Source organism: Onychomys torridus, chromosome 8, assembly GCF_903995425.1.
Source record: "Onychomys torridus chromosome 8, mOncTor1.1, whole genome shotgun sequence".
Lineage (NCBI taxonomy): Eukaryota > Metazoa > Chordata > Mammalia > Rodentia > Cricetidae > Onychomys > Onychomys torridus.
This window is the reverse complement of record NC_050450.1, coordinates 64,709,792-64,736,542: the sequence shown is the minus strand read 5'-3', so window position 1 is coordinate 64,736,542 and position 26,751 is coordinate 64,709,792. Positions and strand designations below refer to the sequence as shown.

Sequence of the window (26,751 nt, the reverse complement as noted above, 5' to 3'; positions counted from 1 at the left end):
ACCACTCTATGCATCCAGCTAGCTGGTTTGCTTCTGCCTGGACCGTCCATCTTGCTGAAGGAGCACTGCAACTAACTAGCTCTTACATCTTAAATTAACCCATTTTTCTTATCTACACTCTACCATGTGTTGGTACCTTTTTTCACTACAGCATGTTCATCTCCTGCTTCCTCTGCATCTGGCTGGTGACACCCCCCCCCCCCACCCCACTCCTGCTCTTTTTCTCTGTGCACAAACCCAACCTAACCTCTTCCTGCCTAGCTATTGACCATTAGCTCTTTATTAATCCATCAGAAGTTGCCTTGGCAAAGATACATCTTCACAGTGTACAAAAAGATTATTCTAAACAGAGGGGTGCTGCTTACTGGCTTGCTTCCATGGCTTGTTCAGCCCAGAACCAAGGACCTCCAGCCCAGGGATGGAACCACCCACAGATGGGAGAAGGACCCTCCCCCATTGATTGCTAATTAAGAAAATGCCCTACAGGATTGCCTCCAGCCAGATTTGTTTGTTTGTTTGTTTTTGTTTTTGAGATAGGGTTTCTCTGTGTAGCCCTGGCTGTACTGGAACTCACTTTGTAGACCAGGCTGGCCTGGAACTGACAGTGATCCACCTGCCTCTGCCTCCTCTGAGTGCTGGGATTAAAGGCGTGTGCCACCATGCCAGGCTGGAGGCATTTTCTTAATTGAGGCTCCCTTCTCTCAGATGATTTTAGCTTGGGTCAAGTTGACATAAAACTATCCAGCACAGATGGGTACCTATCAAGATAAGAGCACACAGGAATGTAGGTGAAAAGTTTCTGTAGCCCCGACAAGCCTCTCCGCCAACACAGCAATCCAAATCAGACCAAATCAAACCGAATTAAGGAAAAGCCCAGGATTAATGGGTAAAACGCTCCCGGGTGATTTTCCAATCCCCCAGAGAGGAGACATGGAAGAGAGACTGAAAAACAATGCATCGTTTTCTGGGGAGCGGTTTAAATACCCCATGGGAGTGGTCTTGAGCATCTCTGGAGGAGGAGCCATGTTTGGCGAGCAGAGATGAGGCAGGGTTTGAGGAGAGAGAGACTGGGAAGGGGGATTGAGGTGGAGCTTCCACCAGAATATTCCAGACTCTTGGGGTAGGGGAGTGGGGGACTGTGGGGGCGTGGATGAGGTGGAGCTCCCACCAGAACAGTAGGACCTACCTGTAGAGCCATCAATGTGGGGAGGCCTGGGCCCTGTCCTGTTCCCCACCGATTTCTCTTGCGATGTGCCATCTCATCCCCAGCTGGCGTGGCCTTTCCTAGGACCCGGTCTCCGTTCGTCTGCCTTCCAGCTCTGATCCTTTAGGCCTGTGCCTCCCTCCACTCATCCCCCAGGCTCCTGGTTCTATCAGGGTTCTCAGAGTGTCCCCTTTGGGGAGCTTCCTCTATCACCCTTGAGTCCCAAGTAGGGGAGCTAGCATTTGAACTACAGGACAAGGGCAAGGGATTGGGGCTCCAGTCTAGACTGGGAGGGGGTGAAAGTGGTTCTGAGAAAATGGAGGTCACACTCAAGAGGCAGCTTCCATATTCGAGGTTCTGAGAAGAGCCTTCCTCCTGTGTTCATAGGCTGGAGGGACTTGCCTGAAAACCGCCCCACCCGTAGCTGGTGGCGAGGTGGCACTGTGTGTGGGAGGAGACCCAGCCCGTGTTTCAGGCTGGGCATTATCCCTTTTGACCTCCTTTCCCTCAGCAGTGAGACTGCTGATAACCCAAGCCTGTTTCAGTCACGTCTGTGCTGGTTGGAGGGTTCCCTCCCCCTACATGTAGCCTAGGGTCCTACCCACCTCACCCTGAGGACAGGGAAGGGATGGTGGAGAATGTGACAGTCCACCAGGGATGTTTTTAATTCCAAAGGCAGCGACATCTGTTCATTGAGGAGACCTTACCACCCAAGCTCTGTTTATACAGACACGGAGGCCTGGGGAGGGGGAGCTGCATGTTCTCAGAGGCAGTTTGGCCAGGTGTGGCTGAATGAACAGGGAGAAGACAGCAGGAGGGCATGGGATTACTTCCTGGGTGGCCAGGCTGGTGTGAGCCTTGCTTATCTAGAGCAGAGATGAAGACCGTCTGTGATTGGCTGCCGAGACCAGTATTCAGACTGTTGCTTTTGAGGAACTTGCTGGGACGTTCATCTTGCACACCTCCTCCTCTACCCTGCTCCTAGGACACAGATTTCAGGAAGGAATGCGTGAGGCTTGGAAAAGAGAAGGCAAATCTGTGCTGTCCCCAGAGGAAGGCCCCCCAGTCCTTTGGGAGGAAAGGAAAGCTGAGTATCTCCAGGGAAGAGCCTCCCAACTAACTCGGCTACCCATCTGCTAAGGCACCTTTGTCACCATGGAGACCAGTTGGCCATTGCTCATCCAATCAGAGCTTGCTTTACCCAGACAAGTGTTGAGCCTAGGGTTCTTAAGACAGACAAGTGTAGGACTTTGGGAACAGGATTTATCCTGCTCCTCTTCCCCCACACACCAGTGGTGGGAGCAGTACACATTTCCCTGAGGCTGCACTCTGTGGCATTTGACCCAGCTGTTGGAAGGAGAACCTTAGGAAGCCAGTGTCAGCCATTCTGCGGTTAACCCGCCAGCACCAGGTACCAGCTGTGTGTCTGCAGCAGGTGAATGAGGTGAGCAGTTCAGATGGTGCCTTCCCAGCTAGTTATGCAACCAGCCACGGCACCTTTGTGAAGAGGATGCTGAGCACAGCAGGGACCTGGAGGGGGAGAGGGTTGGAGCAACTTTACCCGTGCATGGAGTGCCTCCTTTCCACAAAGCCTTCCTGATCCCCTCCGGCTAAAATTGATCTTCCTCTCAACTTTTGGGGTACTTTTTCTTCACTGTCCTGGTGGTATAACCCTGGGCTTCTTGAAGGACACCTCCATCCTCATGTGCTATATGCATGTGCACAAAAGCTTTTCTTCCTGTGGAGAGTTAAGGCCCATCTCCCCCCTGCCGCCCCCAGGCTGGCAGCTTGTCATACCTGGCTTTTGGTTCCTCTGATTTCTCAGGCCCTCCTCCAGGGTCAGGCACTTAGCCAGGCCCTCCTCCTGGACCTAGGTAAAACTCCTGTCACCTGCGTCCCTCAAAGTGTCGACCCTTCGAAGGGCAGAGGGCAGAGACGCCACACTAATCTCAGTCTATTCTAGTCACTCCATTTGCTTGAATGTAAACGTAGGAATGCTTGTCCTTCCTGAGGCTGGAGGGAAGTTTCTAGTCCTTATGGAGAGAGGGTCTGTGTGGTGCTGACCACTCAGAGAGCAGTCTTTCACTGCCAGTTCTTAAACTGCCCCTTTCCCAGAAAGGTGACAAGGACAGAAATAGAAAATCCCAGGGACCATCACTGGCTGAGAACCAGCAAGGGTGTTCAGAGGGCCAGGACTGGTACCTATACTCCAGTTCACCACTTCCCCCCTACTCCTGAGAACTGTCCACACTTCAGCCAGGCAGTGATTGTGACCTGTGGGGGCTCTTGAGGGCCTTCACCGTCCCCTCCCAGCTGCAGCCGCATCTGTACCTCAAGTCAGAACGTTGCTTCTCCGTGAGCCCTAGTTCTTGCCACTCTATAATGGAAACATGAACGGCACTGGCATGGAAGGACAGTGGCGAAAGCCCCATGCATGGTGCTTGGCTCTTGGTTGGCACCGTGTGGACCCAAGTTTCCTTCCTGTACATGCCCAGCTTTGCAGTGGTGTGGTGGCCAGGATACCTGGGTTGCATGTACCCTCACCATCTAGGGTTCTGGCTTTTCTCTTCTCTCTAAGTTGCATAGTGAGCTTGAGAAAGGAGTCACTTCTCATTCTGCAGTTTGAACAAGAGCTAGCTGGACATGGTGGCGCACACCTTTAATGCCAGCACTGGGGAGGCAGAGGCAGGTGGATCTCTGTGAGTTTGAGGCCAGCCTGGGCTACAAAGCCAGTGCTACATTGAGAGGGCCTGACTCAGAAAAGGAAAGGAGAAAAAAAGCAAGCACCTAGTAGTTCTGTCTCCCGAGATAACTGCCATTGCTTCTGTGCTCTGGGCACCCTCTGCCCCTCTAGCAGAAGTCTCTTTGTTGGTGAGGTGCACAGGGCTGCAGCTTAATGTCAGACACCCGTGACCAGAGCTGCAGATGCTTTCACATGGTTCTGGGTGAGGGTCCCAGGGACCTGATACCTGCTGCGGCTGCTGAAGCCCCGGAGACTGCTTCTTTATTCTGTACATGTGCCACAGGAGGCTTGAGATCATAAACAAGTGTCTGGCCCTGCCACCAAGCTGGCATAGAGGAACTTGCCTCAGGGCAGGAATTGAGTGAGTAGGAAGTAGAACTTCAAAGCAGTCTTCGGTGAGGGAGGTGGGCAGCTCTTCATGGCCATTACCCACAACTGTGGCCCCTGGAAGTCTCCTCTGGCTTGCTCTTGATACCCACCCAAGTCCCAGGAGCAGCCTGGTGGTGAAGGAGTTAACGACTAGGAACTGGCTTGTGCCTAGCTGCTTGTCAAACTCTATTTGGTAGAGGCTGGAAGGAGAGACAGGGTGGGTGAGGAGAAGCCACAGCTTGCCAAGAGTTAAACCCCGGGCCTGCATGGTTTGGGAGGGGGCAGCTCCAGATCCTTCTTTTGAGTCACTTCCTTCTGTGGGGCGGGAGTGTTGTGGGTACTGTCTGCAGCTGGCTGTGGCGCACACCGCACTGAGTCCCGGGAGCTGCAGCTCACCTGACAGGGCAGCAGGCTGCCTGAGGGGAGGCACTGGGCCCTGGTGGTGCGCTCAGACTCTGCTGCTTCCCGGCTGCAGTCTCTAGGGAGGGGGAAGGAGGAGGAGGATGCAGAGGGAGGGGAGGAGAAACCGGAGCCCCACACCCGCTGCTTCGGGACTGCCCCACTAACAGTCCCGGCTAAGCACTTGTGCGCAGACAGCGGCGCTCTCTAGAGCTGCTTGTGCGCCTCTCCACATTTCTGCCTGGAGCTGGACCGGCAGGCTGGCCGCTGGCATGACGGACATCCTGCCTCAGCCCGACTGCAGCCTGAAGGCAGTGTGCGAATCCTTGGAACACTGCTGCCTGGATCAGCTGGAGGAGCCAGGAAGCAAGCGTGTGCCCAATACTGGCGCCCGGCTCTGGGGCCGAGTGCGCAGTAAGCTGCTCCGTCAGAAGGTGCTGGCAGGGGCCGGCGGGCTGGCTCGGAGGGAGAGGAGGGCTGCAGGGCTGCGGGCGGGAGGTCTGGGGCCGCTGGGGACTCTACCTCTGCACTACTGCGCCTGCTGGGTCCCGGAAGTCCCAAGACAGGCTGGAACGTGGGTATGAGTATGTTTTAAGTGGCTTGAACTTAGTGATAAATGCCCCCCACCCTAACCCTGGCTGCCTTCTCTGCGTTTGTCCCTCCTTCAGCAGAAGGAGGTTTGTCTCCTAAGCAAGTGGACTCTGCCTGGCTTCCTCCTGAGTATAAGCTGGCAGGAATAGAAACAGACAGACAGCCTGACTGGATCTTACTGTCCTCCCAGACAGCCTGACTGGATCTTACTGTCCTCCCAGGAGCCCAGTACAAGCATGATTACCCCCAACCGTCTCTTATGGATGTCAGCTCTCCATCCCTTTGCTGATGGGCACCTCAGTGTGCTCTGCCATGTGAGCTTTCTTTGTGCAAGCTGAAAGGATCACTGCCACCAGGGAGGAGGGACTGGTGGTGGAGTAATGTGCTGAGCCTAGGGGCTGTAGACTGCCTATTTAGGGACCACCCAGACAACTGCTGGCCTGGTGCCAACTGGGTTTCCAGCAACTCACACAGCATGTCTGGGGGTTCCTGACCAAGCTCCCTGCAGGGTCTTGCCTACAGCCCCAAACCTGAGTTGGGATTAAAGTCTGAGATAGAAACGAACTGTCCTGCAGCTGGGCAGGCTGCCTTGGGGCTGGCTTTTGGCCCTGGCCTCAGGCAGCCAAGGAGAAGCCAGACCCAGTGCCCAGCACACAGCAAACGCTTGATAACTCTACAGACCAGATCAACTGCCTAAGTTATTACAAGGTGCCGGTTCTGGCTGGCCAGAGCCTTGGTAATCCTTCACCTGGACATGGTGTCTGTGATGGGACTTGTAAGTCTCCCTAGATCTCAGAGGAAGATCTTCTGCCAATCTCTGTGCCAACCAGCCCCTGCCAAGAAGAATGATCTTGGGCCCATTGGCTCCTGTTTGGTTTGATCTCTGGCCAGTGAGGTATACTTGATCCTATAGAGGTGACATCAGTCCTGGAAAGTGCTGGGCAGGGCAGCAACTTGAGCTGTCCTGCTTGGGCCCCTGGGTCACCTTCAGTCTCCCTGGGAACCAAGCGAGCAGAGCCCTACTGGCCCTGGCAGCTACCAGAGCCCCTCTGCTGAGGCAGCTGTCTGTTGCCGGCAGCTCGGAGCCATCCCCACCCTGTCCTCCTCTCCTAGGTCTTGCTGAGGCCAGCAGACACCAGCCCAGAGCACATCGGTCCCAAACCTCAGGGTTGGCGAAAGTGCGCTAGCAGGTTCCTAACCTAAAGTTAGCCAGTCCGAGCCTTGCAGTCTACCTGCCTGCTCCCTGGGTTACCTGGCAGGGGGCTTAAAATTCTAAACCTTGAAAGCCACATTTTTGGCTCTCCTTTCATCCGCGGCTGGCCAAACAGAAGCCACTTCAGGAACTCATTGGCCAGCTTGGCTTTCAGTGGCATCTGACAGTTCTGATTCTCATGTGATCTCTGGCTGAGGGAGGCAAGGCAGCCAGGTGTTGGTGTCAGTGTGACTGCAGGGTGGCTGTGGCGCAGGGCTGTGCTTTGTAGCTGGTGATTCAGTCCCCAGGACATGCTGTGTGACAAAATGTGTCGGTGTCATTGACACTGCAGGTGACAGGGACATCTACCCTCCTGAGCCTGCCTCCTTGTGCATAGGGCCAGTGTGTGTGTAGGGGTGGGGTGGGGTGAAGCCTGTTTTTCTCTCCCTTCTGTAGCTGAGTTAGCCCACTTATTTCAGAGTGGCTTACTGCCAGGCTAAGGGTGCTGAGATGAGGCAGGCCTTTAGATGGGGCAGGGGAAAGGTTCTGCCCAGCCTGACAGGAGGGACCACCATATTAACGCTGTGTCCTAAGAATTTGATGTCCTGAGTGCTTAGCTACCTGTGGCCCTTTGCCCCCCTCTAACCAAAGCCATTAAAAGCCGGAGGGGAAAGGAGGTGACCGACTCCTCTGGGACCCCACACTGGGCCTGAAAAGTCTGTTCGGATAGAAAGGTCCTGATGTTAAGATAGAGCCTTTGAAATAGTGTCAGACCTGTGTTTGCTGGAGGAATGGAGGCAGAGCTCCAGGGACTCTGCTAGGGGCCGTGCTGGAGTTGCTCTTGTCCACAAGGAGAGCTCTGGGGCTGAAGCCTCATTCTGGGCCCTGGCTTGTGGTTGGTTTGTTGTGCAAGCTTTTAGCAGAGGACACACGTGGCATTTGGCTTTGTGGGTTCTGCCAGGACGTGCAGTATTTTACTTGCATTTCAATTTCTTCTCTCTCTCTCTCTCTCTCTCTCTCTCTCTCTCTCTCACTCTCTCCCTCTCTCACTCTCTCCCTCTCCCCCCACCCCAATCATATTCAAGTAGCACAAGCTCAGGGTTTTTGTCTTCCTCCTATCCTTCCTGGGTTGAATCTTAGGATCCTCTTAGGAGGGGAAGGGACTGGAGGAGGAATTCCATTCCTAATCCTGGAACAGCCAAAGGTTTTAATAAGGCTCCTTGTGGTAATCACAGAGGCTGGGTAAGAAGCCTGAAGCAGGGCCAGGCCAGAGACGTTTGTAAGTGAGGAAATCAAGACTCCTGCTATTTCACTCACCCGAGACAAAGATGCGTCTCATTCAGACCAGCTACTGGCCAGAAGTGGAGATTCAGTTGGAATTGAAGATACAGGGAGCAGAGGAGAGTTGAGGAAAGCTTCTGAGCCTTTGTCTCTGTTTCAAAGAATGGCCATGTGGACCTGTGAAGTCCAGGATCTTGAAGAGCGTCTCTTAGCAAGATGGGGCTGATGTTGCTAAGTACACCTGTTCTGTGATGGCTGTTATCCCCACTTGTTTACATAAAGAGTCAGAGGTAGTACCTGAGAAAGGATAAGATACAGGACACCTTGAGGACAGTTGTCTGGAAGACCTTAGAGCTTAGGAGGACCGTAGAAGAGGATTACATTGTTAGCTTGAGGACCATAGAAGAAGATTCCATTGTTAGGACAGCTCCTAGTCCCCTCTAGTGTGTCATTTAGCTTGACAGATCTTTCCAGCACAGGTTTGTGTACAACATGCATATCCCAAGACATTCACTTAGCCATTTCCTAGCTGTTCCTGCCATTGAGGGTTCAAGAGTACTAGATATAAGATACACATCTGTCTTGGGCTAATTCATTCATTCTGCCTCTGAACATCAAGAGAGACCTTAACACTGTGTGTGGTGGCACAAACCTGTCATCCTAGTCTTCAAAGCTGAGACAGGAGGACCACCACATATTTGTGTCTAGCCTGTGCTACATAGAAAGCTCAATAGAGCCAGGTGGCAGTGATGCCCGCCTTTAATCCAGCACTTGGGAGGCAGAGGCAGGCAGATCTCTGTGAGTTCGAGGCCAGCCTGGTCTACAGAGCTAGTCCAGGACAGGCTCCAAAGCTACAGAGAGAAACCCTGTCTCAAAAAACCAAAACAACAACAAAAACAAACAAACAAACAAAAAGAAAGCTAAATACTAAGAGCATTTCTGAGAAGGAGGTAGGGAGAAGAGATAAAAGCTTCTGCATTAGAAATGCCCTGGCGGTGGCTGCCTGATGCTCAGCCCTGCTCCCATTCTCCCTGACTCCTTACTCTCAAAGAGAAGAACTTGCGTTGTGTGCCTTTGCCATTCACGGACCCAACCGCATCCCTGTACTAGTCCTTCAACTGTAGACAAAAGAACAGAAGCACTTCCCCCAGGGTCTAGAGACCGACAACCCTCTTCCTCCCAGACCTCTGTAGGGGCAGGACTGTGGTCAGACCATCAGCTGGGAAGTAGAGTTTCTGGGACCACACAAATAGTCTCTGAGCCCCAGCTCCTCCACCTTCTACTGAGCTGGCCTCTCCAAAGTCCGTGACTCTGCATATCTGAGGCACTGTACACTGAAGCCCCCTGCAGATGCAGAGCCGTGCTGTACACAGTGTGCTGTTGCATGGGGTTCGTGCACTCTGAGATGGAAGTCCTTGCTCAGGATGAACTTGTCAAAATTTTTAGAACCTGGGATGTCTTAGCTTTTGGTACTGTATGAGGTGAGTGCCAGGCCTCTCTGGTGCTCTCCAGCATGCCTGATCCTATATGCAGGGTGGCCAGTTGGCCCTCCTGGGCTTGATGCCCTGCTTTCAGATGGCCTTGGACCAGAGATTTCTGAGCCTGCCAACCAAAGTGGTTCCTCAAAGGCCAGAGCTGCTGGCACCCAGGGCTGCAATAGTGTTCCAAGATAGTGAGGTCCCAGGCTCAGGATAGAGCTATGGAGGGCTTTAGGGAGGCTCCCTGAAACCTCTGCAGGTGCTGTCTGGGGGTGTCGACATGTTGGTGAAGGGCACTCAGAGGCAGGGACTCAGCCCTCTGCTGAGCCAACAAGGGACTCTTTGTCTTCCTTTGGTCCCACAGCATGCTGGGGACAGGAAGGAACACTGGCGTTCTGTCAGCTCCCTGGTGGCCTAGAGGAACACACAACCCCCTGCTCCTGGGACCTGCTCAATGCCCAGGAGAAAGCCAGTATCAGTCTTGAGTTTCCAGGAGCCATAGACCAGGTGTGTTGTCTTTGGTCCCAAGGGAGCCATACAAGCTATTCCTGGGCTTCTGCAGAGAGGGAAAGGTACCCGAGGAAATGTCCCCTAGCCCGGCTTAGCTTGAAACAGGGCCTGAGACAGCCTACAGTCATCTCTCTCCTGGACAGTGACCCTAACTGTAGCTGGTGCCTCACACAAACAGAGTCAGTGCAGTAGTACCCACAGCGCCCATTCCCATCAGGTGCTTGAGTGCTGTGCTCATACTCTAGAACGCCCCTCAAAGCACCCCCAGATTCGTGAGACACAGACTTCTAGAGGAGCAAGTGCCCTGGGTTGGTAGGAGCCAAGGGGTTTCATTCTTTCAGTCTTGGAAAATGGCGTAACTTGCCGTGAGACCTTGGATACGTCTCTTCTTTCTGGAGTCAGTGCAGAGAAGGAACTGAATGGGATGATCTCTGGATCCATACGATGGTCTTGGCTAAGACTTAATCCTTATTCCCAAGCTTTAAACTCTCCACACACAGGAGAGTCTGGAGGGCAGAGGCCACATGGATGCATGTAGGCCATGGCCAGCCATTCACTGAACATGGAGAAGAGAGACAAATGGGAATGTTTGGCTCCTATCTTTGAAGGAATGCTGGTAGGAAGCTATTGCTGTTTCCATCCCCCACATCCTGGGGCATAGATGTTGATGGAGTGCCTGCTGTGTGCAGGGCCAAGGGATATCGAGGGGCCCAGGCAGGGAGCCCTGATCTAAAGAAGTCAGTCAATAAGTAGGGTAACTTCAGGCTGGATGATTTGGGAAGAAAAGAAATAGGTAGTGGGGTAGAGCGGAAGAATTGGGAGGCTTGGCATGGAGAATTTAAATGTGGACTTCATGGGTTTAACTGTGGAAGAGCTAGGGACAGTCCAGTCCAGGGAAACCTGCAGACAGAAGCCCAGCACAGGTGTGTCCAGAAGCAGGCAAAGGTCATGCAGAGTGGAGGGATCGAAATTGAGGGCATGGGGACCCGTCAGCGACCAAGAAGGAAGGCCCTGGAGCCTTTCAGCACAACTTAGTAATATTGGTGTGTTTTGAGCGTGACTGGGTCCCGGGCATCCGTCTTAGCTCTTGATACTCTGAGGTGAGTGCTGGTGTTCTCCATGCCATTTTATATCTGAGGGAATGGAGGCTTCGAGAATGACCCAGATGATGTCACCTGGTGCTTAGCAGAGGAGCTGGCTCTTAAATCCAAACAGCTTGGCTCTATATATAGGCTCTCACCTATACCACCAGCCTTATGTGGCCTCCAAGGAGGAAGCCTAGAACTTCCCCAGGCCTTGCGGCTGTTTCTCAGATGTCCAGTTAGCCAGGTGGCCATGCAGCCAGTTGATAACCTAGATGGGAACATGTGGAGGGGCAAGGTTCCTGCCCGTCTGCTTTGTGGGTAGGGTGTGCCACTGGCCCAATTTGCTGTACCTCAACGGCCACAGGGATGCGGCCGATGAAGTATGTGAACATGAGACTTGGAGCAGATGTGAGGTCTGGAAGGAGTCTATTCAGATCTGCACGATGGAACTGCCAGTGTCCTCATTTTCACTAGAAGTAGGCTCTATACATAGAAAAAATGTTCCTAGCCAGGGTGGGGAGGTAAAGTCAGTTTCTGAAAGAAAAAACAACTTTTTAATTCTTACGGAACCACTGCAAGGCGAGGCCTTTGAGCCCATGGTGGTCTTCCAGACCGTTGGCATTCCAAGAGCAGCCAGCATGGACTGTGGAAAGCCTACCCCCTCAGGCAGCTGAGGGCCTCCTCCGCTGCTTTGGTCCTGAACACCTCCAGACTGAGCTGCCGCCCCTGCCCTTGCTGCTCTGCTGACCCCAGCATGGCCCTGGGCGGGGGCAGGGTGGAATACTTCTTTTTCACTTGCAGCTTGGTCCTGGCATGAAATCCTGAGGTTGGCCCTGAATAGGGAAGCCCTTGGCAGAGCACCAGGGCTAGTGGAGAGGTGAAGGTTCACAAGTGGCCCAGTTTTGAGGTTCATCTACTCCTCCTCAAAGTTCAGCCATGCCCAGCCAGAGGCTAAGAGCAGGGTCTACATAGGATAGGCTGAGTGCCCTGGGGGGAATGCAGGAAAAGGCAGGTTGCTGTGGGACTGAGACACTAACCTGGCTTCAATAAAGGCCTCCTTGAGAGCTGCTAACCCCTTTCCATATGTGGGCCCCGGGAACTTGAGAGGTCTTGAGAGGGGGCGGGGAAGCAAGGAGAAGCAAAGGGGCCTCCCCTGGGTGTCTCAGAATAGGGAGTCCGCTCAGCTCACCTGTGGCTGGCATGGGAGGAGGGGACAAACCATGGCCACAGAGCACTTTGAGAGCAGCCTGGTGGCCAGCCCTGCTGTCCCTCTTCCAGAGGGAGAGGGCTAGAAAGGCAGAGCTGGCTGAGCTTCACAGTGAGGCTGCCAGGCCACTGGGAAGATGAGGCGACAGTTTCCTGAGCCTGACCCTGGTCTTTTCCGACCCAGTTGCTGAGCTGGAAGGCAGGATGGAGGCATGTTCCTCTGCCCTTCCCTGAGCTCAGCAGCCACGTGGACAGAATCTTAAGTGCCCTGCTGCAGGAAGGCGAGGCTGCCTCTTGGCAGATCCCGTTCCCCACTGCCTGCCCTGCTGTGCCTCTCATGCCTGTGGTATGTCCCCAATGACAGGCTGCCTTAGTTTTCCAAGGGATCCAGCCCTAAGCCTGGGATAGTACTGGAGGCAAGGGAAGTCGGCCCGAGACGGCCACTGTGGCCTTGGTATTGGAGCCACAGCCCACACGGTACCTACCAGGCTCAGGGCCCAGGCTCCGTGGCCTGGTCAGCCAGTGACAGGGATCCCCAGAAACACCCAGACTACCTTTCATTTAGTGCCTGTCAGCAGCTGGTTTTATTGAAGTTCTTGACTCACGAGGCCCCTGCGCTGCCTCTTGTCAGAGCGGCTTTAGCACACTGGATTTACTGCCCGTGTTAAGGAGCATTTCGTTTTTATAAATCTCTAAGACTTTGTGAGGGGAGACTATTCCCTTCCAGAAAAGGGCAAGGATGGGTCTCCGTCTCCTGTGGGAGGCCACAGGCACGGTAAAGTAGGAATGGTAGGAGCCGCCCCTCCCCAGGAGTGGGGGAGGTCAGGGGCTTGTACAGGAGGTCTCCAGTGCTGTGGCCATGATAGGGCTCTAAGGAAGGGGGTGGGAGGAGAGCACCTTGCTCTGTTCTGCCCTAGCCATAGCAGGAGGCGACTTTGGGAAAAGCGGATGGGGTGACAAAGAGCAGCAGAAATCCCCCAAACCTGGGCTCGGTAAAATGCTTGTGAAATCAGCTTGCTCCCCTGCCCCTTGGAAAAGCAGATTTCTTAAGTGTAGGAACTTGCTTTAAAATGTTTAATTACAATTAAAATTTCACAAACACACACGCACACGCACGCACACATAAAGGGGGGAGTCTCACTTTCGGAGGTGGAGGCTTGTAACCTTGCTGGACCTTGTCATCCACTGAGCCACTGGGTGCACCCTCCCAGAGCACTGCTTCCTGAAGACTGCTCATACCTCTGCCCCTCTCCTCTGAGACCCGAGGTGGCTGGTTCTGCCTTTCTGTTTGTCCCAGCTGCTCATAGACGGGCCGGGCCTCTTACTGCAGATGAAGCAGCCCACGTGAGGGCCTGCTAGGAAGTGAAACAGCGCTCATCATTCCCTGGTGGGCTGAGCTGTGTGAGAGAGGACATGTGGCCTAGTGGAGTGAGGCCCAGCAGTCAGAATTCGGGCTTGAAGATGCCTTTGCCGCCCAACAGAGAATAGGAAGAGAGACTCCAGCCGGAAGCGTCACACGGACTTGCTCTGTGCCTCCTGAATGCCAGACCCAGGGAAGTGGCCAACAAGTGGTGGGGTTCCCTGCCTGGGCTGCTGAAGCTGGGCCTGGGAGGAAGGGCTTCCCCATCTCAAGATGTTCCCGAAACTCACACTGAGTGTCCTCTATCCTTGGAGCTCCTGAGCCTCACCCTTAGAAGACCATGTGGGTGCTTCCTGCCCTACATACCGGCCACTTTGAAAAGAGTGACAGCTAATTGGGGTTCTAGCAGAGCCCTTGCCTTGTGTGGCTCATAGCCTGGTGTACTCTTGGACAACAGTCTACAGGCCTCCACTTCTCTCAGGGAGAAGGCAGAATGTGTGGCCACAATGGGATTGAGGCTGGATGCACAGACAGTTGAGTTGTGTATGGCCACTGCTTAATAGCTTCCTCTAAGGTGTTTTGGGCCCTGTTTCTCTCTTACCTGAGCCCTACCCTGGAGGAGCCTCCCTGCAGGTATGTTACCTGTGGCTCCCCCACCTAGCCCCTCATTAGCCTCATCTGCCCTTCTCCTTCACATGGTCCGCTGTCTCCCACTCTGCCTGTGCCTGGGACCCATGGATGGCACCTGTCTTCTGGGACTCACGGTTGTCCCCTCTGACTGACATCCCCAGGGCTGGCTCCTGCACCCGAGCACTAATCTAATCAGGAAATAGCAGAGTCCACAGTTCCCAGGGGTTATAAATAGTCGAAGCAACTCGGGCAGCATCATTTCTCTGGAAAATGTGCCATGCCCCTCTCAGCGCCCCACCCCCCTTCTCTGTATTTAAATGACATCCTGAAATAGACTTGGTTTCTCCAGGCTGCCGGCCTCCTGGGAAACGGAGCATCATTGTCAGGGCACCGGGAAGCTGGGCGGGTCTTTGTAAGGAAGTGCTAGAGCCACACCTGTGGCAGGAACCAGGGACATGGTAAGTGGTGGGGACTCAAAGACAAAAGAAGGGCGCCTTACCCATAGCTGTTCTGAGAAAGGCTGGAGCGTGTGAGCTGGAACATGTGAACCCACAGCAAGCAAGGGCTAGACTTTAGCGTCAGCAGGGGCTTTACCTGTTTCAGAAGCTCCCAGGAGCAGGGTGGGGGTGTTAGTGCACACCTTTAATCCCAGCACTTGGGAGGCAGAGGCAGGAGGATCTCTGTGAGTTCAAGGCCAGCCTGGTCTACAGAGTGAGTTCCAGGACAGCCAGGGCTACACAGAGAAACCCTGTCTGGGGGTAGGAGTGTGGCAGGGGGAGTGGGGGGGCTCCTACAAAAACATACTCATGTGGGGAAGAGAAGAAACAGGAAGTTTGTTCTAGAAGCAGCTAGACACCAGACTCCATCCCAAGAGGCCTGGTGTTTCTTCTGAAAGAATCATGGTGCCACAGCCAGCTCTCCACAGTACCGGTGCCAGGTTAGCCATGCTGCATGGTGTTCTACAGATTGAGCAGAGAGAGTAAGTCGGGGAGATTTGACTGCACCCAGCACCCATTCCCTGGGTCTTGGACACTGGGCAGGTTCCTTGTACTGTTTAAGTCTCTGTGTCCTTGTCTTCAGGATGGGAAGGCTTAAACCACACTAGTGGGCTATGTTGATGAACTGACGTGTATGCAAAGGGTTTGTCAAAGTGTCAGACCTCACAGAATGCTCGAACTCAGTCAGGCAGCCCTGTGAGGTGGGCATAGCTACCTTGTGAAGAAGTCAAGACTTACAGAGCCTCAGTGACCTACCAAATTCATGAGATAGAACTGGATCCCCAGGTCAGCCCTGACTACTAATCCCTGCCATTTCCAAACTCAGGTTATGTCTGGATGCCACTCCAGGGGTGAGGGCCATTGGCTATCAAGAGGAGGTGCCAGATCATAGGGTACTAAGACAGAAAAGGGATGTGAGGTGAATCCTGGTAGGTGTCCAGACCGTCAAAGAGCCTGAGGCTTCTGCTGGTGCTGAGAAAGATTTACTTTTGCCAGGCGGTGGTGGCGCACGTCTTTGATCCCAGCACTTGGGAGGCAGAGCCAGATGGATCTCTGTGAGTTCAAGGTCAGCCTGGGCTACAGAGCGAGATCCAGGATAGACACCAAAACTACAGAAAGAAACCCTGTCTCGGGGGAAAAAAACAAAAAAACAAAAAACAAACAAACAAACAAACAAACAAACCCAAAAGAAAAGAAAGGCTTGCGTTCAGAAGGATTGGCCCTAAGCCAGGCATGGTTATGCACATCTGAAATCCCAGCACTCAGAGGCTGAGGCAGGAGGATTGAGAGTTCCAGGGCAGCCTGGGTGACATAGCAGGACCCTGTCTCAGAAACCTCCGAAGCAAGGCATGCATCTGTCTTAGTCAGCTGGGAAAGGGCAATTGAGGTCCCTCTACCCTGTGTGGCCACTTCTAGGGGATAGAATCAGGGCAGACAGAGGCCCTGTCTAGGTACAGAAGAGGAACTGGGGAAAAGCAGGCTGAGGGTTTGAGAACAAAAGCCGAGAGAAGAACAAGTTCAGACCAGAGTTGGGCTTCTGCTGGGACTCACTAGAAGCCGCCGCGGCCTCAAGCCTTCTGAATGAGAGGGTCTAGGCAGCGTCACGCTGGTAGCTGGCATTATTGGAGGCCGTCCTGTGGGCAGGGGCTCTGCTCAAGGAAGATGTGTGTATTGGTTCCCCCCCTGCTGCCTTCCTCTTCTGTTCTTAATTCCATTCCTCCTCTGTGCAAGGAACTGACTGTTGGACACAGGGCTCGAGCCTCCGCAGCCTAGATAGAGGCTCGGAGCCAGCCAGGTGGAACCCCAGACCCCTTCAGAGGTGACCGACGCAGGAAGGGCCTGGGCTGACTCATACATCCCCCCCCCCCCCCCAGGGATAGTGGCCTGTGTTTAGGCACATGTACCCCTGAAGGTATAGATTTGCCCAGGATAAAGGTGGGCAGGGAGAGTTGAATCAGCTCTGATCCCTTGGAGGAGAGGGGCAACTTCTGTGAGGCTCTGTGCCCATCACTCTGTGCTGGCTCCTGACCACATTGTCAGATGGGCCTCGTCACCTCAAAAGATGAGCTCATTCTTGTGTTGAAGTGGATGATGGTGGGTGTTGAATCACTATGGTAATTAGATTCCACTGCATACACTTAAAGAATGATGTCATCATTTTAAGATGTCAATATTTACATTATCCTGGAAATGATATTCTTTACAGCTACTTAAACTTGCCATAGTAATGTTGAGATGTTGACTTTAAAACATGCTGGGGTGGAGGATAGCCGGGGATATAAATGCATGGGCATAGTGTAGTTTGAGCGTCTCGTTCTCCTTGTAGGTGCCAAGGGCTCGATGCCCTCAAGGAAATCAGGAAACCTGGTGTCCCCCCACTTTCCATGCTCATCTAAGTGTGTTCTGTGCGTTGTGCTCTCTTAGTGTGCAATTGATGTGTCTGTGAAATGAGGTGACAAGGCCCCTGTGACTGTAATGTGGGCAGGAGCCAGCACAGTGTGACGAGCAGGTGTCTCATAGAAGGTGGCCCTTCTCTTCAGGGAATGGGGGCCTTCCCTGGGAAAGACTAGGAGGGAGTGGGTGGAGGATTGTGGGCTCAAACTACTTCAACAGGTTGACTTAAAGATTAGCATCTAGGCTTCTGCCTTTCCAACCCTTTTCCTGTCTTGTAAAGCAGCTGCTGACTGATAGGGAAGCTGGGCTCTGACCTGTCCTCCTTCTCCCCCCCCCCCCCCCCGCAGCTGGATCCACAGACTGTGGAAACTAAGAACTGGCATACGGATGTGATTGAAATGAATGGGGTAAGGACATCTGAGCCATGACGGCACCCTCCTGCCACCCTCCCCTGGACGCTAGACTGCTTGCACCTCCCTCAGACCAGTGTCCTCCCCTTGGCCACACCCTTCCCCATCCCAGCTGCAGGTGTGCATGGAGCCCTGCCAGCTTGAGGATAGCCCTGTTTACAGTCCTGGGGAGAGAGACCCTCTGTTGGGTGACGCTCACGCCCTGGGGGATTTGTACCTACTCCACCCCTGACCAGATCAAAGTGGAATTCTCCATGAAATTTACCAGCCGTGACATGAGCCTGAAGAGGACCCCATCCAAAAAGCAAACCGGCGTCTTTGGAGTGAAGATCAGCGTGGTGACCAAGTAGGTGCTGCCGTGCAGACTGAGTAGCTTTGGTACCCGGGTGCCCACCACATCCCACCTTCCATTCCCCTTGCCCGTGCCACAGGCAAGCAGTTTGGAGGCTGGAAACGGCTCCTAGGATGCTTTAGAAATAAGCGGTCCAGCATGGAAACAGTGGATGGTCCCGGGGGAAGCCAGAGTGTCTGTGCCTTGGAGTCAATAAGAAGTGACAGTGACCGTGGGCCACGCTTGGGCTGGGCAGCAGTAAGCTGGAGTCAGGGTGGCTGGCTGGGAAAGGGCCATATCCTTTCGGTCACCCTGCCCCTCTGGGCACTTTGTTCCCAGGTCTTGACCTACCATGCTTAGCTTCCCCATGAACATTTTCTGTTGTTTTTCCTTTTCCCCTGAACTTTTATTTTATTTTATTTTATTTTTTTTTTTGAGCTGAGGACCGAACCCAGGACCTTGTTGTGCTTGCTAGGCATGTGCTCCACGACTGAGCTGAACCCCCAACCCTGAACATTGTTTTTAATTGCATGGCTAGGATGCAGACCCAGGGTCTCTCACTTGCTACAGAAGGGCTCTGCCACTGGACTACCCTACCCACAAGCACTCGAACCCAGTGGGATGCTCTTTCAACAGTCTCTAGGACTTCTTGCACGCATGCTCGAAGCCGCACCTCAGCAAGCAGGCTTTAGGGAATGAGATAGCCTCTTCCCCAGGCCTTGCTTGCCTTGACTCCTGACCCCAAGGGCCTCAAGCTGCACAAGGCTGAGAAAAGCTGTGGAGGAACTAGAGGGCACAGCCAGTGTGAGAAGCTCCCTCCCTCCCTCCACCTCCTGTGCACCCATGTCCTGCAGGCGAGAGCGCTCCAAGGTGCCCTACATCGTACGGCAGTGCATAGAAGAGGTGGAGAAGAGAGGCATTGAAGAGGTTGGCATCTACAGGATATCAGGGGTGGCCACGGACATCCAGGCACTGAAGGCCGTCTTTGATGCCAGTGAGTAGGGAAGCTCAGTGGGCATGGATGGTTCCCAAGCAGCCGGTGGAGAGTGGAGGAGCCTTGGTCTATAGTTTGTGGTAGCATGAGGGAAGCTGTTTCTGAGTCCCCTGACAAGTTAGTTACATGTTTTACATCTTGTCACTTAGTCTCTCTCCACTCAAATAAGGATGGCATTCAGAGAGGTCAGGTCCCTTACTCTGGGTTACCCAGTGTGGAGGTTTTTGTACCTAAACTTCAGCTGAGACCTTTGGGACTCCAGAATATATATTGCTGGCTCAAGCTCCTCCCTGCTGCTGTCCCTGGGCCCTGTTAGCATGGGACAGCTCTTCCTCGACAGAGCCCTTCTGTGGTGGGGTCTGGCCCTCGGTTTCCTCTTCTCCATCCTGCTGGGTCAGGCTGAGACAGTGTTAGCATAGCCAGTGCTCAGAATGCCTGAACTGGGTCTAGGTAGGTAAGGATAGGATAGGGGCTGAGAGCATGCTGGGATGTGGCTCCCGGGAACATGCAATTAGGTGTGTGCTATGTGGTGTGGCTGTGGCTCTGGTACTGTGGGTGACAAATTATGTCCTTCCTCTCTCCTGGGAAGCCACAGCAGATAGACCCCAGCTTGTCCCCTGCTGCCCTTTCCCACAGATAAAGCTGAGGTGACATAACAGAGCCGGTGGGCACCATGTATGTCCTGCTTTGTAAGGGGAAGCCAGAGGCTGAAGTGCCGGGGGTCGAGGTCTGAGGGACAGAAACAGTTCTGAGGGCTGCCAGTGAGGAAAAGGTCTCCCAGGTCAGTGTAGCCTCAGGCTCTGCCCCCTCCTGTACAGATAACAAGGACATCCTGCTGATGCTGAGCGACATGGACATCAACGCCATCGCTGGCACTCTCAAGCTCTACTTCCGGGAATTGCCGGAACCCCTCCTCACAGACCGACTTTACCCAGCCTTCATGGAGGGCATCGGTGAGGTTTCTGGCGTCCTGAGGGTTGGCTGGGCTAAGTCTCCTAGGCTGCTAAAAATGCAAAGCAGGAGATGCCCTGGGCATTCCTGCCAGTGGCTTGTCCATTGCTCTCTCTCTCTCTCTCGTGGCTGGAGGACCTGAGAGTGAGGTGTGAAGGTGGACTCTTGTCCTTTGTCCCCTGCCTTGGTGTCCTCTTTATGGCTCCTCCTTACAAACTGGTCTGCTCCCTAGAAACACAGGCGTTTAGGGAAGAAGGCTCTGAGCTGCTAGATCCCAGGGCCAGAGAGGAAGCTGGTTTAAACCATAACATACTGGGGAAAGCTGTCCTGAGCCCCACAGAATGGCTCTCCTCATTGCCCAGGTGCCACTAGCCAGTGGAGCTCCTGTGCCCACCTAGATGGGCCTCTTCCAGGCCTGGCACAATGCTCCCATCTTCTCCTGAAGCAGACAAGGCTTTGGACCCCATGGAGAATGTGAAACCTAGGGCTGGCTGGTCAGTGTAGGCACCAGCCTCAGAAGTGTTCGAATGTGCAACTACTGGATTAAACTGGAGTGTGGGTTGTGTGGTATGGGGGAATGGCTAGCCCAGGAGGGAGGGAAGAGACTGCTCCCCCAGCCTGTCTTCTAGACATGTTACCCATGGTGGGGCATCCCAGGGGAACCCACTGCTGAGAGTGCATGCACGGACCAGGCCCTCCCTCTGAGGGCCAGGCTTCTGGCCCTCCAGCCAGGACCTGCCCTAACCCTTTCCCCTCCTGCAGCCCTGTCAGACCCTGCTGCCAAGGAGAACTGCATGATGCACCTACTCCGCTCCCTGCCCGACCCCAACCTCATTACCTTCCTTTTCCTGCTGGAACACTTGAAAAGGTAAGGAGGAGAGCTGGGGCCCAACCCAAGCTGCCATCTGTCTGCCAGACTCATCTTCTCACTTCCGCCTCCTGGTACTGACTTGTGCTCAAACAACGCCTGAGCGGTTGTTTTCAACCTCCTGAACTCACGTGCTGTTGTTGGGGAACTGTGGTTCCTGATTGCAGCCTAAAGTCATGGGTCATGGCACAGTGGCACGTGGCCTCTTGTCAGGATGCTAAGGCAGGGGCTTGCCTGAACAATCAAGAATAGTTTGGGAAACATGAGGAGACCCTCTTAGAATGGTGGGTAAAAGCACAGGGCCTCAGGCTGGTTTTAATCTGTGGGCCCAGATGCAGCCATTTAGTCGGTGTAGATTTTTCGTTGTTTAATTTATTATTTTGTGCGTATGTGTATGTGAGCACCATGCCTTGCATGTGCAGGTCAGAGGACAAGTTGTAGAAGTCATTTCTCCTTCTAAGTGGGTTCTGGGGCTGGACTCAGATCGTCACAATTGGCAGCAAGGACCGTTAACCACTGAGCCACTCCACAAGCCCAGTGTGGCTTTTTTTTTTTTTAAGTGAAACAGGGCAGCAACAGGGTGTGTTGCTGGCACAAGTATTGTTTGTTCAGTTACCTGTAGATGTGTGTCCTGGATTACATCACATGTATTTATTATGAGTCAGTTAAGAATTTGAAACCTGGGGGCTGGAGAGATGCCTCAGGGGTTAAGAGCACTGGCTGCTCTTCCATAGGTCCTGGGTTCAATTCCCAGCAACCACATGGTGGCTCACAACCATCTGTAATGAGATCTGGTGCCCTCTTCTGGTCTGCAGGCATACAGCAGGCAGAACACTATACTAAACAAACAAGCAAGCAAATAAATAAATAAATCTTTCAACAACAACAACAAAAAAAAGAATTTAAACTTACTGGTCTTGGCCCATGTTATGAAGCAGAGAAACTGAGACCTAAGCCCACCGGGGCCTTGCTTGGCTTAGTGGTAAAAATTGTACTTAAAATCAACATCTTCCAAGTCCTAAACTACCACCCTTCTCACCTTCCCTCACTCCTCTCATGGTAAGGCAAACCAGAGCTGTTCAAGTGACTTCCATTCTAGTGTTCAGTACCGAACTTAGTACCAAGGAGTCCTCGTCACTCACTTTTCAGCCCAGGACTGATCACAGACACCAGCTGGAAGGTTAGGTCACTTGGCGTCCCTTAAATCCCTTAGGCCAGCACCTCTGAGCTCATCCCCTCGTCCAGGTGCTGGCTCTAGTTCAGCCAGGCCAGGCTCTGGCAGGCCAGTGGAGACTTAGACACAGCTGGGGCTGGTGCCTTGTTTTTCCTATCATGAGACAATGTCCCTCCCTCTGGTTTGGCGAGGACCAAAGTCCCAACCAGTTCCCAAATAGTTGGGTGAACGTTGTGGGAGGAAACGCTAAGAAGGAATGGGAGGGAAAATTCATTAGGCTTTCCACCCTGGGAACTGGGCCATCGTGTGTGTGTGTGTGTGTGTGTGTGTGTGTGTGTGTGTGTGTGTGTGTGTGTGAGAGAGAGAGAGAGAGAGAGAGAGACAGAGACAGAGACAGAGACAGAGACAGAGAGAGAGAGAGGGGAGGAGGAGGAATGGGGAGGGAAAGTTAGTTCATTAGGCTTTCTACCCTGGGAACTGGGCTCACATCTGGGGTTGTATGTGTTGGAAGGTGTGCCTGTCTGTGTCTCTGTGTGTGTGTGTGTGCATGTGTCTGTCTGTCTGCCTGTCTCTGTGTGTGTGTGTGTGTGTGTGTGTGTGTGTCCTGTGTATGCATGTCTGTCTATGTGTATGTGTGCCTGTCCCTGTGCGTGTGGATGTACCTGTGTGTTTGTACGCATGCCTGTGTGTGCTAGCCAGCTGCATAGCTGCCTGCTGGCATTGAAGTGTTTGCCAGTTTCCAAAGCAGTCAGCAGGCACATTGTGACCCCTGCCCCCAGAGGGTGGGAGTTGTGTGGAGAGCAGGATGAGAGGCCCTGTCCAGGGTGTGTGTGTACCAAAGCCTCAGAAACATTTCCTACTATGGAGTCAGAGGAGGTCTAGGATTTCTTGATGTGTTTGGTGATACTGAGTCTGCCTGGACAGTAGCCACAGATGGCAGCTCCTACTGTCACTCAGGGGACATGTTAACAGAGTACCTGGTCTGTTACATAAGAGAAAAGCAGGGAAAATCTGGAAAGAGCCAGAGCAGGCCCATGAGCACACTCGTCAGAGGCAGTGGGGAATGCGTTGCTCAGACTTGCCTCTGGTCACAGCTGTTCCTGCTACAGCAGCCTGCGTAACTGCAAGCTCAGCTAGCTAGCAGCTGCCTCTGGGTAGCATGTCCTCCTGGCCTGCCCTAGTCACTGTTGACCCCCATAACTGTACTACTGTTGGATTCTGAATAAAAAGCGAAGTGGTAAGATGATGAGCTCTTGGGTTCAGAAGGCAGCTCTGGCACCTCTTAGCGTGCGACTGTACTTGGTTTCCTCACCTCTAGGATAATGGTACTTGGCTCAAAATGACAGTGTACAGTATTACACAGAGTTCTTAGAACAGTGTAGTCTCCATTGTTTGTTTGTTTGTTTTTGAGGCAGGGTTTTGTTTTGTTTTGTTTTGTTTTTTGTTCCTCTTTTGCGCCTTTCCTGGAACTCATTTTGGAGACCAGGCTGACCTTGAACTCACAGAGATCCACCTGGCTCTGCCTCCTGAATGCTGGGATTAAAGGCGTGCGCCACTACCGCCTGGCCAGGGTTTCTTATGTAGCCCTGGCTGTCCTGGATGGAACTCGCTCTGTAGACCAGGCTGGCTTTGAACTCTCAGGGATTCACTTGCCCCTGCCTTCCTAGTGCTGGGATTAAAGGTGTGCGCCCCCACAGCCAGTGTATTCTCTCTTACTGTAATGATTTTATCTAAGTCGGGGTGATGCCATTGATGGTTGTTAGTCCTGGCTGGCAGTTCTCCATCAGCTTGGCACATAGCCTAGGTGCAAGGGGTATGTTACAGAAATGTCCCTTAGCCTAGTGTCCTTCCCACATGTAGGAAGGGAAGCTAGGTGTCTGCTCCCTTGATGCCTGAGGGAGCCTCAAGTGCCATTAGCTCCCAGCACCCCAGGTCTCCTGGGGCTGCTGAGGAGTGACTTCTCTGTTCTCCTTCCTTCCCTCAGGGTTGCTGAGAAGGAACCCATCAACAAGATGTCTCTTCACAACCTGGCCACTGTGTTTGGCCCCACGTTACTGAGACCCTCAGAAGTGGAGAGCAAAGCACATCTCACATCAGCGGCAGACATCTGGTCCCATGATGTCATGGCCCAGGTACTACCAGCACTGTGGAGACCTCTAGGCAGTTCAGAGGCCCCACCTCTCCTTAGGCAGCTAAATCAGTAGTATATAGGGGGCCCAAGCACAGGGCTACAGTTCCTCGGTGTTTAGGCCAAAACACAAGAGTTGAAGAATGTCTGTCCAGGTGGTTTCTGCTTTCCTGAGAGTACCTCAGTCTTGGGTATGGCAGGTTTGGAGACAGGGGCTTGACCAAATGTATGAAAGTTCTGGGGTTACTTTCAAGGTCAATACCTAGGACAGGCTGCCCAACCAAAGTTGATCTCAGGCCCACACTAGAAGCTTTTGACTTAGACCCAGAAGTGGCGGAAGTGGCTCCCTGACCCTCCGCTCTGCAGCACCCTCTAGTGCTTGAAATGATTGGAGGAACCTGGGCTTCCAAAAAAACGGGAGAGAGGCCAGAATGAGCCTGGGGCGTGACATGGGCAGCACAGACATAGCTGCAGCTCGGGAGTCATTTCTTCTCAGCCTAGCAGGGGAAGGAGGTCTGGAATGCGAGGAGCACAACCTCGGTGTCCTTGTCCCCACAGGTCCAGGTCCTACTCTACTACCTGCAGCACCCTCCCATTTCCTTCGCGGAGCTGAAGCGGAACACACTGTACTTCTCCACAGATGTGTAGCCTGAGGCGGGCAGCTGTGGGGGTGGCCAGAGGCAGCCCTCCAGCCAGGGCCCGACATAGACTTGAAAAGACTGCAACAGAAACTCCCCAGCCTAGCACTCCAGAGTCCAGGGGAAGCCACCTTCCAAGAACTGCGACTTGTGCATCTTTTGTGCCACCTTGTACAAAGCCAGCTGACCGGCCCCAGCCTCCTCACCACACCCCAGCTCCTTCCTGCCCTCTGTACCTTTGCGTGTGTCTGACGCTCCGTGCTGTCTAAGAATTGTTTTATGTATATTTGTCATGCAGAAAGGGTAGTGGCTGAGCCAGTGTGGGCGCAGACAGCCTGCTTTGTTCTTTCATTTCTTCAATGCTTTCTTTCTGCCTGAGTCCAGTCTGGGGACTTTTTATTTTGCGCTGTGTAACTGCTGCTGGCTTCTCTTCTGGCCCTGCTCCCAGACTGCAGCTTCCCTGCAGTGTCTCTGCCCTCTCCATCTTCCCAGCCTGCTGCATGCATGTGCAGCGTGGGGTTTTGCTCCATCACTGGAAAGTCCTGCAGAGGCCCCGGGCAGTGGTGGCCTGGCTGATGTGCTGTGTGCCACCCTTGGCCTCACACCTGCTCTCCTTGCTGCCTGTGCAGACATGGAGCAAGGAGACAGACACACAGCACTTCTCGGCTTAGCACAGAGCTGGAGAGCTGATTTTTGGAATGTTCTATTTGAGAATTGCCCTTTCTGGGGATTGTCTGTTCTCTTTCCTGCCTACCATGAGGCATCTTCAACTGTTTCTTCTACTGCTGAATTTTCTGTTCCCTTTCCCCTGGTGTTGTTTAGAGTGTGATGACTCACAAGTGTCCTGCTATGGAGAGAGGTCAGGAACGCACCTGAGGGTGTGGGGGTCGCCCAGGCTGTGAAGGAACAAGACGGATGGAGCGGGCAGCAGGGGCAAGTCAGGGGAAGCCAGTCTGCACAGTAAAGCCCCGGAGAGGCTGTTGTAGTGGAGCATGGCCCCCTGGAGGGCAACTTCTGTGGCTGAGTCAGGTGTCCAGATGAAAGCAGGCTCTGTCCTGGAACCTGGAACCTCATATACCTCGTGGTACTTTTGCCTTAGATTTTACACTCTCAACAGCCAAGCACTGCCGCGGGGCAGCCACATTGCCATGCATGCTCCAGAGCCTAGGACTAGAAGGCGCAACCCAGCTGGAATGGTCCTGCCCTGGCACTGCCCCAGCTCCTAAATCCAGCCCTGTGGGTAACCCCAAGTGTTCTAGAAGTTGGGAGACCGGCTGTCTCCCTTGAGTGTCTGCTGGGGCTCCAGAGGATGGGGTAAAGCAGGTGTCATTCCCAACTCTGCAACGTATTGCTTGGTACTAGAATGAGATTTCTTCCCAAAGCACCATTTCCAGTCTGATGGGAGTTAGCAGGGAAAGGGGTTCCTGCCATTGGAGCTTCAGCTACCACACAGCTTCCTGTATCTTCTATGTGGCAGAGTTGATTCTTGGCCCTCAGGATCGGGGAGACCAGCCCTCATTGTGTGTGCTCAGGGCTAAGTCTAAAGATGGGTTTGCTGGCCCCCAAGCTGTTGTGTCTGCTAGGTGAGAGGCGGGGCTCTTTCAGGTCCTTGTCATCCCTGTTGCCTTTGACAGAACGGTACAGTTTGTGCATGCAGGAGAAAGAAATGCCAACTTCCCAGCTGCCTATTAGCAGTTTAACAAGGAGCCTTGCTGTCTCAGACAGGCAAAAGAGAATGCCCATGAGTGTAGAGATCACACCATCTACTACTGTCTTGGCACTCGGGTGCTGATGTGTGGCATTCTTGCTTCCAAAGAGTTGACAGTAACAAATGATCAACGCCCATCAAAACAGTGCCTCCCGTCTCTTGAAAACAAGGCACGTTGGCTGCCGGGCACTGGCTGCTGCAGTCCTCAGGCTGCTTAGGCAGTATAACAGCAGGAAGGCTGGAAGAGGAACTGAGGATTATTAATGGTTTCTATTATTTATAAATTCCACCCCAAGTGGGGCACCAAGGAAGTATCTGGTGTTTCTCCTGAGACAGGGGCCATGCAGCCCAGAACCCCATCGCTGCCAGCAAGGCACCGGGAGACAGGGTCCAGGAATCCCAGGCATGCCTGTTCTTGCTTGGGCAGTAAATGAGGGCTGCCAGCCTTTACTGACGAGGGAGGATGGAACCCCTAATAAGTTGGTATGGGTATATTTTTTTGTCTCTGTTCTGTTTAAACTTAATGTAGATTATTATAAATTGATGTAAACCATGTGAGAGGGAAATGTTAATAAAAAAATGCAAAGTCCCAACATTTGCACAAAACTCA

General features: G+C 53.3%; 1 protein-coding gene across 4 annotated transcripts in view; it reads left to right on the top strand.

The window, feature by feature from the left end:
• Positions 1 to 26,751, top strand: part of Abr (ABR activator of RhoGEF and GTPase) — a 147,549-nt gene extending 120,798 nt beyond the window's left edge. For 3 of the 4 annotated variants that reach the window (XM_036195785.1, XM_036195784.1, XM_036195786.1), the window contains 7 exons: positions 17,287 to 17,346; positions 17,586 to 17,695; positions 18,535 to 18,674; positions 19,493 to 19,627; positions 20,388 to 20,493; positions 23,652 to 23,799; positions 24,354 to 26,751. In XM_036195785.1, coding sequence (XP_036051678.1) covers positions 17,287 to 17,346; positions 17,586 to 17,695; positions 18,535 to 18,674; positions 19,493 to 19,627; positions 20,388 to 20,493; positions 23,652 to 23,799; positions 24,354 to 24,443 — 789 coding nt within the window. In that variant the 3' untranslated portion in view covers positions 24,444 to 26,751. Of the gene's footprint in view, positions 1 to 4,840; positions 5,150 to 17,286; positions 17,347 to 17,585; positions 17,696 to 18,534; positions 18,675 to 19,492; positions 19,628 to 20,387; positions 20,494 to 23,651; positions 23,800 to 24,353 lie in introns of those variants that run through there. The other variant, XM_036195787.1, reaches the window with a different exon arrangement.